Source organism: Microtus oregoni, unplaced genomic scaffold (genome assembly GCF_018167655.1).
Source record: "Microtus oregoni isolate MIOR12 unplaced genomic scaffold, Mior012 000062F_ref0000492, whole genome shotgun sequence".
Classification (NCBI taxonomy): Eukaryota; Metazoa; Chordata; class Mammalia; order Rodentia; family Cricetidae; genus Microtus; species Microtus oregoni.
In genome coordinates, this window is record NW_024543872.1 from 5607171 (window position 1) to 5620399 (window position 13229).

Here is a 13229-nt window from a genome sequence, read left to right on the forward strand (position 1 = left end):
CAAAAGAAAAGCTGAAAATGTCAATATCAGCAAGGAGCTTCCTTTGAGCAACCTCAGCATCAAAGGAACATTAATGATATAAAGTAAAAAGGAAGATAAGAGAATTCCTGTGGAAAAACACACTTATGGTGTACAATGAAATTAAAGAACTCTATATTACCTGGCAACAGCAATGTCATAAGACTGTACATATGTAATACCACTAATTTTATTTAAAATATGAAGAATCTTGAATTGTTCTTGAACTAGTAAAAAGTTAAGAAGAATATGTATTTAAGAAAAAAAATGCAGCTGACCCAGAATGATGCTTTACAACCATCTGTAAGTTCAGTTGAAGTGGGTGGGGCAATGACCTCTTCTGACCTCTGTGGGTATCAGGAATTCACACATACACACATGTTGATGCAATACTCATACAAAGAAATAAAAGTAAATAAATCATTTTATTAAAAAGGATAAAAATAACCCTTTTTAAAAAATCTGGTGACACTTTGATCTCAAGCTTTTCAGCATATTGATTATTCTATTATCAGAACTGATTTGAACCAAAGGAGTAATTGTGGGATAGACATTCATCACAAACTTCTGAACACTCAGGATGACTGGGTTGTACATCCACAATAAGACTGTAGTGGATGAGATGATGAAGTCCACCCAGTACATGACCACAAAGAAAATCACCAGCAGCAAGATGGTCTGGGTGGCCCTTTTCTCACGGGATGCACTTGGGTGGCTGAGGCTGTGAAGATGCTTGCATTGCCTCTGATGTCTGAATAAGATAATCACCATATATGCACTTGTGGTCAGCATCACTCCTACAAGAAATACATCTCTGGAGGTTGTCACTGTCAAAATCAGTGCCCTGATGATGTAGTTCATGGGGAAGAGTGAGCAGAATTTAGTGACCTTCATCTGGTTGGTCACACTCACATTTATAAAAGCACCAGCATAGAAGATGTGGTTGCTAATTAATGACAAGTTGAAAGACCAAATAAATAAGAAAGCACAAATCATGTATTTTTTTAGTTTATATTTAAATTTTGCCAACAAAGAGGTACTGGGACTGATAGTGACAGCTTGGAACACACTCAGGAGGCAGGTAATGCAGATGGAGAGGCTTCTCATCACTCTGTTTATGTAAAAAGTTGTCTTACATTTGAAGTCATTCTCAATGTTTAGTGATTCAAATATGTCTCTAAGCCAAATATCACTTCCAGTGAGGATCAGCACTATGTGGATGAAGACCAATTGACAGGAGATCATGTCCGTGGGCTTAGGTCTGTGACCTAGGATTATGAAAGTGTAGAAAAAAAGGAGAAACAAATTGGCCAGAATTCCAAGTCCAGTTTGTAAATTAAGGACATTCTTTAATGATGACATATGTGGAAAGTATACTAATATTATCATCCTATTAAAAGCATATTTCATATACCTGAAAAATAATAGAATATATATCAGACTTGTGATTTTCTGGTCAGTATGTTTGAATCATCATTCAATTTTACCTACTTATTCTTGATTAACCTGTCTCTTTAACTTTGGATGTTCCAGACTGGATACCATCAAACACATTTCTATATACTTCTCCATGTATCTACCTATGTATGTGGCATTCTTGATAAAGGCATGCACAGCCACATACTATACAGAACGTACATTCTCTGGACCTGCTGTTCGCCTAGGGGTCATTCTATAGAAATGTAATCCTATTGATTTACATTGTCTCATTTTAGAGGTAACAACTAAAACAGTAGCAACAAACACAGAATATTAGTCACAGTTTTACAACTCAGTAAGACTTACATTGATGTGAAAAATATCCACCAAAGAAACCCAAAAGACTGAGGTGAGTCAGTCTCATGTTGCACAATTTTACTGTGCTCTATTTTGTAACTATCTACGTTTTCACTTATAATTCTAATTGAATTGCAGTGATAATTCATCATAATCCCATTACTGTAATCATAAAAATGTCTATCTGTGTTCATATTTTCCCTGTTTTGGTGTTCCTCTTTCTGTGAAATTTTACATATCCTGGATCAGGAATTAAAGACAGATACAGTAGGAGGCCATTATTGCACTTTCCACACCTTATTAATTGCATAGTCATTAATTATGGTTATAAATGATCTTAAATATATACCAGTTTAATTCCCATCCATCAGTTTTTGGAACATTCCACTTCAGGCTTAAAGAACAAACTTCCAGCTATCAAGAAACATGTTTTGTTTTTCTTATTGAGGGAGGTGAGTTATCATTAATTTTAGGATATCTTATGATTTTTCTCTTTTTGCCTTATGCCTTTTTGAACTATCCATATCGTTATTTTACCAACCTCTACTATATTCTACTATATTTATCTCCCTCCACCTTACCTAAGAACTCCTCATTACATTTTCCCTATTAGCTAAGTTGTATTCTGCTTCTCCCTATACCTTCCTCCCATCTTCTGTTATATTTACTTCTGTCCTCTCCCTGCCTAAGGATGTTCCCTTTTCCATTACCCTCCTGAGATCACTTGTAACCTGTAAGCTCCTCTTTAATGCTCTGCACACCACCCCAGTCCTGGCCATGGTCCCTGTTTGTTGTGGTATCTGTAGTTACTACAGGTTACATATTCACATCTGCAGATGTAAAACTAGGGGCCTCCAACAAGAGGAGAGAACATGCCGCACTAAGATAATCAATATTTTCAACACATTGTGACAAACATGAACTTATGAACTTGCCAAAGATGACCACATAATGATTCTGTTTTGGTATTTCTGATTTTTTTTAAAAGAGATTCTCCTACTGCATGTAAGACTTTGTGGGAGCCTAGTCTGTTTGTATGCTCACCTTCCTAGTCCTGGATGGAGCGGGGAGGACCTTGGACTTTCCACAGGGCAGGGAACCCCGACTGCTCTTTGGACTGGAGAGGGAGGGGAAGGGGGTTTGGGGGAGCTGTAGGGAAATGGGAGAAGGGGAGGAGGTGGAAATTTTTAATTAAATAATAAAAATAAATAAATAAAATAGAGATTCTTTCCCATGCAGTGGAAATCAAGGGTCCCATTATTGTCAATACATCATCAATGCACAGACACTTTTATAATTTCAATCAACAGTCTTACCTTTGGTGTTTATGTTAGTTATTTGTCCTGGCTACCAATATAGTTATTTCATCAAATTACTGTAAATCAGTACTTTCAAACACCTTTGTGATAAAGAAATAGAAAGCTACTACCCTTGCTCATACACTTGTGAGAAAAGGACTGCCCAATTACATTGTCAAGCTCCCGTTTATATTCCACACATATAGATGGAGACATGCATGTGTGTGTAGAAATAATGGTGAAGTTAGTGTATGAGCCCAGTCTATAACATCCCTGTGAATATGACACCATAATTCATATATTTTATATTTACATTATTTTTGCTCTTAAAAAGGTCAATCTAGTAAAGTTGTAGATTCATCTCAATTGGGGGGTCAAGCATCTGATTCTCCCACCAGCATACATCTACAGTAGCTGCACAGTGGTGTTATGTTTTTGTAAAGTTTGAGGATACAAACTGGAAGAAGACTCAGTGCTTCAGTATGTTTTTTACTCCTGAAAATGACCTGGGTTAGAGTCTCAGCCATGAGATGGTGGCACATAACCATCTGTAACTTTAGTTCTGGGCATCCATTATCCTTTCTGATTCAATCATGCAAGTAGCACATAGACATATATGAAGGCAAATATCTCATATATGGAAAATAAAATAAATAAATCTAAAATATTAAATATTAAATAAATAAATAGATGGAGAGATAAATGAATAAGTAAGTAAATGAATAGTAAATAAATAAATATTCCAGGATAGCAATTAATTCAAGCCTTGACCTCCAAACTGAAAATCGTAATCCAATTCCATTTACAAAATTGAAAATGTACAAACCATATATGTAAAATATTTTTCATCAATTGTACATCCATAATATAACACATGTACGATATGTAATATTACAAGATGATGATACCAAGGAAAGGTAATCTAAAATCTTTTTCATAGCCCAAAGATATGCTCTATAAACTGTAAATTTCATATACATTGATTTGTAAATATCTATGACTTACAGAAAATCATGCATCTCCTAAGTCATCATGTGTCATCTTTCTGTGGAGCTAACTCTGGCTGAAATTTAACCAGAAAAAAATCATATCTGCCTTGATACAAACATATAACATATGTTTAACATATACATAATGAGAAAGGATATTTGTTTTACTTGAAAAAGGAAATTGCAGTGCTGGGGGCTTTGTGTCAGTTTCAGTTGCAACATTTAGTTGTAAGTACTAAAACACAAAGTGTGTCCATAAACATTCACAATATGCAGAAGCCATCAATATTATATTGACCCAGACCTAAGGACCAAGCAGTCTGCAAGCAGCTGTCTGAGATGTGCAACAACAAAAACCCAGGGCTGCTGCGTGGATACATAGCTCTGCCATCTTACAAGAAGAGTCACTTTATCCCTCCATTATCATAGTACATTTCAAGTCTTACCATATTTAGTGACCTTAAAGCAGTTTGAATGCTCAGAGACAACATGGAGTGATTGTGTGACTTTCAGGTGACAAGATACACGGTGTTGGCTGATGTACTGTCCACTCTCAGCAATGTTAATAAGTCTTCGGGAATCTCAGGAAGATGAAGACCTTAGACACTCAAATGAGTTCCATGAGCGTATCGTTATGAAATACATAATGCCAGCATAACAAAGAGTGACTGTCTTTTAATAATGTATTAATTCAAAGCTATTACCTGATATACATAAATAATTAAAATATATAAATTATTATTTATGAAATTGAATTTAACCCACCAGCAACTGGAAGCACACAGACGCTCACTAGAACTTTTCAGTCTCACACTTTCGAGCCAGTTCCCCTGCGATGAAGCAGCAGCAGCAATGTCACTGCAGAGCCTGTGGGGAAGCAGTCAGACCCAGAGCTCGATCACAGGTCACATGGTGTAAATCTGGGAAAGATATGAAAATGTTCATTGGAAGTGTGTGTGTGTGTATCAGTGTCTGTGTCTCTGCATTTGTGTGTGTGTTTGAAATGGCTATGGGACTAAGAATAGATCAATAGCATATTGTGTGCTGGAGCTGATCTCATGAATGTGTGTACAGTACATGAGTGAAAAAATGAGAGTTATCTCAAATATGTTTGTGAATAATGAACTTTAAGGAAAAGGGAGTGTACCCCTTGTTTTCTATGTGACTTGATGAGATCAATGAGGATCCTGCCTAGTGCATCAGAACAGACATTTAATGTGCATTCTACAAAACATATTAAAAATTCTGTAACGCTTGCGAACAGAAACTCCTGCTTCCATGATTTGTTTTCGTGCTGTTCACAATCTGTGTCCAGTTATTAAATGACATTTACCAGCATAATTTGTTCCATTTCTTAAACATATTCATAATTGTACATTTTCTGATTTCCACTGTCATTTTATTGTATGTGTGTGTGTGTGTGTGTGTGTGTGTGTGTGTGTGTGTGTGAGGGTCCTGTCTTGAATTGTAGTTTGACTGGCTTTAATATAACTCAAGATGCTCACAACTTAGCTCTCAAAGTGCTAAGATCATAGCCATGTGCAACCATATCTACCTTCACTTTCCACGTAATCTCCTGTATGTATTAGTAAGTGATATACCAGCAATATAAAAAAATGACTCAAGACATTCAGCAGCTATACTTAAATTTACTTGTCATTTTTTATGAAAGTGTATTTTAATGAGAAATTGTATTTTCTAACGATTAGAAGAAACGTTAGGGATTTTGACTTTAAATAATTTTATACTATTCAACAATTGAAATTGCTTTCTTACTGCTTCTTAAAAGCCTACTCAATATTGTATCAGTCTCAATGTTACAAACTTCAATGTAAAAGACTCAAAATATTAAAAAAATATTTTAAATAAACACTCAATATTCAAATGAAATTTTTACAATTTACATTTTGGTAAGAATAACTTTAAAAGGATTTAATATATAAGTGAGGTGAGATTTCCAGATATTTTTTAAATAATCAGTAAAGATCTACTTTACTAGAAATCACTGAAATAGTATAAACAAATATATGCAAAAATTTTTAAAGTTGTTTATACAATGTTAAGACCATCCTATGTTCTAGTAGGACGTAATATGAAAATCTTCTTAGAATTCCTAAATATATACACAATTAACAGAACAGAAAATTAATGCTAAACACTAATTTAGTTAATATATGTTGTATATTTCTGGATTAAGTTTCAAATAAATAAATGCATAGTAAGTTAACTTGAGGAAAGTAGTAAAATGAGAAAAACAAAGCATCCTCTAAATGTAATTTATTATTATCAATGTACACATGCAAACAAATAAATGCTTGTTTTCTGATTATCACCATCTAAGTTATTTCAGGTGTTTTGTGACAAGAATGGAAAACTGAGACAGTGGGCATTACTAGCTGGAACCATGTTCTCAGAATTATTAGAAAACATGGAGAAAAATCCGTAGTCAAATGTAATTGCTATCATATTCCACTCGGGGTCACTTTTTACATATATATTAGTGTACATTCATTGTAAAACAAGGGTTTTATGACATTTTCATTCAATATATAATATCCATTGATTATCCTCACCCTGTTAGCCTTTCCTGTCTCTCTCTCCACACTTCTGCTAGGCCCTGTCCTCTCCAGTAGCCCCACTTTCTACTGTCACATTATGCTATAGTCAGAGGTCATAGTATGTTCTTTTACAAATCATTACACTGATGTGTTATGTCTACAGCATCTCTTGTGTTTGTTTATGACAGAGTATGGCTCAAAAGTAGAATTTTAGGCAAAGCATTTTCTAATCATTTAATTACATAAAATCCAGTTTCACCCACTTACAACTCTCACTATTAGTGAACAGAAAAACAAAGGCACTCACCTGGCCAGGCCTTTGATAAACACCATGTAGAATGAGGCTCTAAGAGGCAGTTATAAGGAAGAAATGTCATCAGCTCATCTCCCTCTAGAAAAATAATTTTCGTGTCATCAGTAGAGGGCAGTTCTGACTGAAGTTGTTAGAGAGTACAACCATCAAATGAGAAAGTGAACTTTCCTAATTCCAGGAAAACTGCAGTAGGAACAGCTGAGCTCTGGGTTTCCCATGTGTGAGCTATTCTCCCCAGGCCCTACTTGGCTGTGTGCATTAGCTGATCCCAGTCCTTGTTAAAAAACAAATATAAAATAAAAATATCCCATTTAAAAGAAGTAGAAAAACACTTTTGCTTCCCCAAGCTATCCTCCCTGCTTCCAAAATATTTTTGGTAGCCTTCATACTTACTTGACAGCTGCTTAAGAATTTCATCAAGAAATTAACACCACTTTTGCTAAAATCAACAAAATGTTCAACCAACCCAATAACCTTTCATCTACAGCCTGTCTTGTCTGTCATATGTGCTTGGGAAAGGGTGAACAAGAGACTGGCCAATTACCAGTCTAGCCTAAAACCCATAGAGGAGAGTAAGCCCACCCCTGACGCTGTCTGGAGTAACAAGGACACAGAGACTGGATGGCCCAGAGACCTAGGATAGAACCACACACAACAAAAGAAAAAATTGTCGGTGTAATGATGCTTAACAATGTTCTTTGTGCACATAGATTTTTGCCTGGTCCACTTGTTATCAGACAGGCTTCATCTAGCAACAGATGCAGACAAACAGCCAAATACTAGGCAAGAAAAATAAGAAGAGGAGGAGAAAGAGGAAGAAGAAGAAGAAGAAACATCTATAGTTAAAAAGTGTGCTTTAAACTTATTCAAAAGGAAATACTCCACTATTTTCTACTATATCTAAAATAAACCCTGAAACAGAGTTTATCACTGGAAGCATCCTTTGATTACTTAAGGACTTATGTGAATTCCAGATCTCTCTGCTTCAAGGTTGAGATTCCAGAGGTAAACTCTTAGCTTTCTGCTCCTCAACCATGCCTGACTCTTACTGGCATGCCTCCCTCTCCTGATGAGCTCTTAACCCTGTGAAACCATATGCCAAAATAAACCCTTTCTTTGTCTGAAAATAATTAGGAAGAAAGAAAATAAAGAAAATGTTACCTCCTCCAAACTGGGTTTTATAAAGTTATATTTCTTACAGAGCACACAGAGGTGAGGTGGTGTAACTGTATCATAAGCAGATAGGATGGGAGGTGACTGGTAATGTAGCTTGTAGCATGATTACTAAAAACTCAGACATATATTGGTGTTCAACCTGAAGGTCAGAAAGGCAAAACACCCAGACACTGGTGTACCCTGTATAAAATTTTACATGTCTTGGTTTATTGAAAACACTGATTGGCCAGTATCCAGGCAAGGCATATAAGTGGGATGACAAGAATAGGAGAATTCTGGAAAGAGGAAATTCATCTGCAGTCATCACCCAGACACAGAGAAGCAAGATGAGAATGCCTCACTGACACAAGGTACCATGCCACATGTCTAACACAGACAAGAATTATAGATTACTGTAAGATGTAAGAGTTAATTAATAAGAAGCCTGAGCTAATAGGCCAAACATTTTCCCTCTGCTTTACAATTCTTGTAGAGGAATGTTTGGAGGGTAATATAACAAAAATACAGTTAAGATTCAGTCCACAGGATCTACATGTGACTCCTGTGATTTCTCTTCAATCAAAGTCAATTCCCTCTTAGTTTAAGTTGATAGTTCCCTGAAAATATTAAAACCATTGTCACCATCTAAAGTGTGTTTAAATTAATCATACCATCAGGTTCTATCTCAGTTGAAGTCCATAGCTGGGAAATGTCTCATAGTAATCTCTGGAGGTCATTAAGAGTCTGCAATTGATCTCTCCTAGCTTGCACCTGTTAAAGTCTAATTTTTATAAATATATTTTATACACTAAATAATTAATAGAATATCCTCTTTGTATTTTTCATGAACAATTTTTAATCCCCCAAAAAGGAAATTGTTTTACTTCTTCTAACATTCTCTCTAAAGTATCTACATTTGAATCAGCTAGTCATCATGTAATACAAATGATCAATTCAGGAAATTGCTTACATATCATTTCCAATGGTTGATTTACAGAATATTGGCACAGGGTGTGGTTATCTAACAGTCCCTGTTGGAGTACATTCCATTGGCTTAAATAGTGAGAATTATTATAATTAGGAACTGTGAAACCTAATTTTTCTGTCTTTTTCTTGTAAAGGTAGTGAAGAAATAATCTTTTAAATCAATAATTATAATATTCCATTCTTTAGGCAATAGACAAGGCAATGGAGTACCAGACTACACAGATCCCATTAGCTGAATCACCTTATTCATAGCTCTTAGATCTGTTACCATTCTTCATTTTCAGGATTCTTTTTAACAACAAATACAAGAGAATTCAAAGGGATGGTTGATTCTTTAGTATGCTGAGCATCTAGTTGCTCCTATACCAGCTGTTCTAAAACCTTCAGTTTCTCTTTTATTATAGACAATTTCTTAACTCCTAAATGGTTCTTAGTTAAAGATTTAAAAGTTAGGGCTGTTGGTACTTCTGAGAGTAGGCTAGTTGTTTTCTGTTTTTGTACAGCCTGAATGATCGGCATCTTTTTAATTTTTAATTATATAGTACCTTATAATACCCTGCCCAGAAACATGAGTTGATATGGTCCATTTATAAGACTGCAAGAATGTTAATATGGGTATTCCATTGTTGTAACACATCATGACCCCATTGATTTACTGCTGTATTAGCCACATGTGGCTTCAGACTTTGTTCTTTTTATCCCTACGAATATAAGCCATTTTTTGATTTGTTTTTCCTGAGATAGGGATCCAATGCCTAGGAATTGAACATGTGCCTCCTGAAGAGGCCAATTTGGATGCCAAGATTCTGGAGTAAAAAGTCACATCTGCACCTGTGTTAATAATCCTTCAATTATAATGTTATTTATTTATACTATCAGATTTGGTTTTGAACATTCATAGAAGCCAACCAAAGTATATGTTTTCTATTGTCTACAGAAATCTTTGATTCATCCTTCATTGCTATTTCTTCATTCAGAGCAGTACGGTTATTTACAACATGCACTGGATTTACTAATTACCTAGGGAGGCATGTCCTCCACAGTGACTGGGAATGACTGGACCACTTTCGATTGCAGGAAGCTGTGTAGGTGCTGTGTATGATGACAGCAAGCAATGAGTGCCACAGGAAGTCACGGGTGGACAGGTAGGGCTGGAGAAGAATCTAAGCCAGGGTGGTGCTAGTTTTTCTTCCAAACCCAAGTGATTAGGTTTGGGTATAGCTCTCGCCTGTTCCAGTGGCTAAAAAGTCTCAGGAAAATAGCTTTTTTCATGAATTTGTACCCAAACATTGGGTTCCAAATGTTGCAAGATAAAAACCCAGAAACAGTATTGGGGTTCAACATGAGGTCAGAAAAGCAAAACAGCCAGTGTTTGACTTTTACCTCTACCTCAGTGTGAAATGATTATTCTGCATTCAAGAATCTCAGAATAAACTGTGTCTGAGAGCTGTTTTCTTTCATCTTCTATTTCTCTGTACATCTGGGTTTAAAATGTGTACCACTTCCCACCTGGTTTCAATAGCAAACAGTTTAGCTAGAAGTGTCACCACTTCTTGGTCTGTAAGTCTGACCAGGGTGACTATTTTACTCTCTGATCTTCAGGAAAACTGTATTTATTAATAGAGAAATAAAATACCACTACAATAGCTCAGCTGGTAGAGTACATGCCTGGAAAGAATTTTATATTGGAATACTGTGAAAATATAAAACTTTCAAACTATAAACATAAGAGAGACAAAAGCCCCAAGTGAATGGCTGTAATAATAGGGTCATGAAAGAAAACTGCTCCAGTAACGCACACTCACAAATGAACAGGAAACAGAGAACACAAAAAAGACAACAATAGAAAAGAAATTTCAGAAATGAGACCACACAAGGTCCAGGGTGAACAGCCCCAAGCTGTGATAAGGGATCATGATCCTGAGCAGAACCATGATGGACTGAGTGGGACAAGGAGACCCATATGCATGCTAAGGGTGGGCACTACTATGGTGAGCATACATATCATGTGATATGAGAGAGGGGGAGGATGAGGAAGAAGAGGAGAAGGAGAGAGAGACAGAGAGAGAAGTCTTCATATGCGGTGGACAAAGGCATATCTGAAGAGGTAAAGACAGTGAGGAACAGGCTAATGTGGCATGATTGCCACCTAAGACCATGATAAAGTCTGTGCCTTTCCTGCAGGGATCATGTTTAAGTTCTTTGCTCTGTGCATCCACGGTTTGTGTTGATGTCTGTGGCTCCACTAACGCCCTAGATGATAGGGCTGTACAGAATTGATCTTGCCCCTCACTGGCTACAACACTATGAAAAATGGTCCTGCCTCTCACCTAATGAAGCACTCCAAAGAGAGAGTGCTACACCTCCCCTGGACAGCACAATATAGATGAACTTATGTGCTAGGGAATGGGTGAGGGCATGAGAATAGGAGAGCAGGTCAAGCCTGCTATGTGGCTATGTGGTGAAGGAAAGACCATTCCCCATTCTGTTAGCCAACTATAGCAGGTGAGGGACCTGATGCAAACCTCCCCACATTAATTTCAGCCCTAAGGAAAGTAGAGCCTTCATGGTCTGACAAGAGCAATAAGACAACAGAAGTTGATCAAGGGGATTCAAATTGAAAAGGAAGAAGTCAAACTTTCTCTTATTTGCAGATGATGTGATCATACACATAAGTGATCCCCAAAAGTCTACTAGGGAACTTCCACAGCTGATAAACACCTTCAGTAATATGGCAGAATAGAAGATCAACTCAAAAATGTCATTAACCCTTATATATAAAAATGGTAAAGAAACTGAGAATGAATCAGAGAAAGATCAGCCTTCACTAGAGCCGCAAATAACAAAATACCTTGGGGTAACACTAACTAAAGTTACCTGTTCACCAGTAACTTTAAGTCTTCGAAGAAAGAAATTGAAGACAATACAAGAAAATTAAAAGATTTCCCACGCTTTTGGATAGGTAGGATCAACATAATAAAAATGACAGTCCTACCAAAAGCACCATATAGATTCAAAACAATCCACATCAAAATCCCAACACAATTCTTCACAGACCTTGAAAGAACAATAATCAGCTACATATGGAAAAACAAAAAAGCCAAGTATAACCAAAACAATCCAGTAGGTATCACCATCCTTGACAACAAGCTCTATTATAGAGCTATTCTAATGAGAACAGCTTGGTACTAGCATAAAAACAGACAGGTTGACCAATGGAATCAAAACAAAGAACTGGGTATTAATCCACACATCTATGAACACCTGATTTTTGACAAAGAAGTTAAAAGTATACAATGGAAAAAAGTATCTTCAACAAATGGTGCATATAACTGGATGTCAGAATGTAGAAGAATGCAAAGCAATCAATATGTATCCCCATGCACAAAACTCAAAAAATACCGTTCTGTGCATATACCCAAGGATGACCAATTATGCTACAAGGACATTCAATCTCTTTTATTTGTTATGATTTGTTTTACATTTCAATATGTGGTCTATTTTACAAAATTTTCTTTATAATGCAAAGTAAAATGTGTATTCTTTAGTATTTGGGTGGGCTATTCTGTGGACATTTTTAAGTCCATTTGATATGTGAAGCCAATTAATTCTGATTTTTCTCTGTATATTTTTCCTTGCAAGATATCATGTCTATTGGAGAAAGTTGGGCATTGAATTCTCCTGCTATTAATGGATTAGGGTTAATCTGTGTCTTTTAAAAAAGAGATACATTTTTCTGAAATTTTTTGTCCCCAAGTTTGGTGTGCATGTGTTAAGGCAGTAGCGACTTCTCGGTTAACTGAATCCTTGATCAAAACGTAGTTTCCCTCTTTATTTCTGTTGATCAGTTTCCGTTCCAAGTCTATTATCTTAGATTTTCAGATGGTGATGCCTCTTTTCTTCATGGTTCCATTTGATTGGAGTACTTTTGTCTTTCCTTTTACTCTAAGGTAGTGCCTACCTTCATAACTAAAATTTGTTTCTTGTAGGCAACAGATGGATAGATTTGGTTTCTTGATCCATTAGGTCACTCTGTCTTTTGAGTGAAGAATTGAGACCATTTCTGCTTGAATTGTTATTGAAATGTGTGTGCTACTTCTTGTCATCACGTTATTGATTTTCATTGTTGGATTCT

General features: G+C 36.1%; 1 protein-coding gene across 1 annotated transcript; it reads right to left on the reverse strand.

Annotated features, from left to right (window-relative positions):
* Nucleotides 1-471: 471 nt before the first annotated feature.
* Nucleotides 472-1386, reverse strand: LOC121439662 (vomeronasal type-1 receptor 90-like). The gene has a single exon (XM_041640228.1). The coding sequence runs from the start codon at nucleotides 1378-1380 to the stop codon at nucleotides 472-474; it is 909 nt and encodes a 302-aa protein (XP_041496162.1). The 5' UTR covers nucleotides 1381-1386.
* Nucleotides 1387-13229: the final 11843 nt, after the last annotated feature.

Bases quoted from the DNA above. Each gene is read 5' to 3' on its own strand.
- LOC121439662 (XM_041640228.1), bottom strand. From the start codon at position 1,380: ATGTCATCATTAAAGAATGTCCTTAATTTACAAACTGGACTTGGAATT.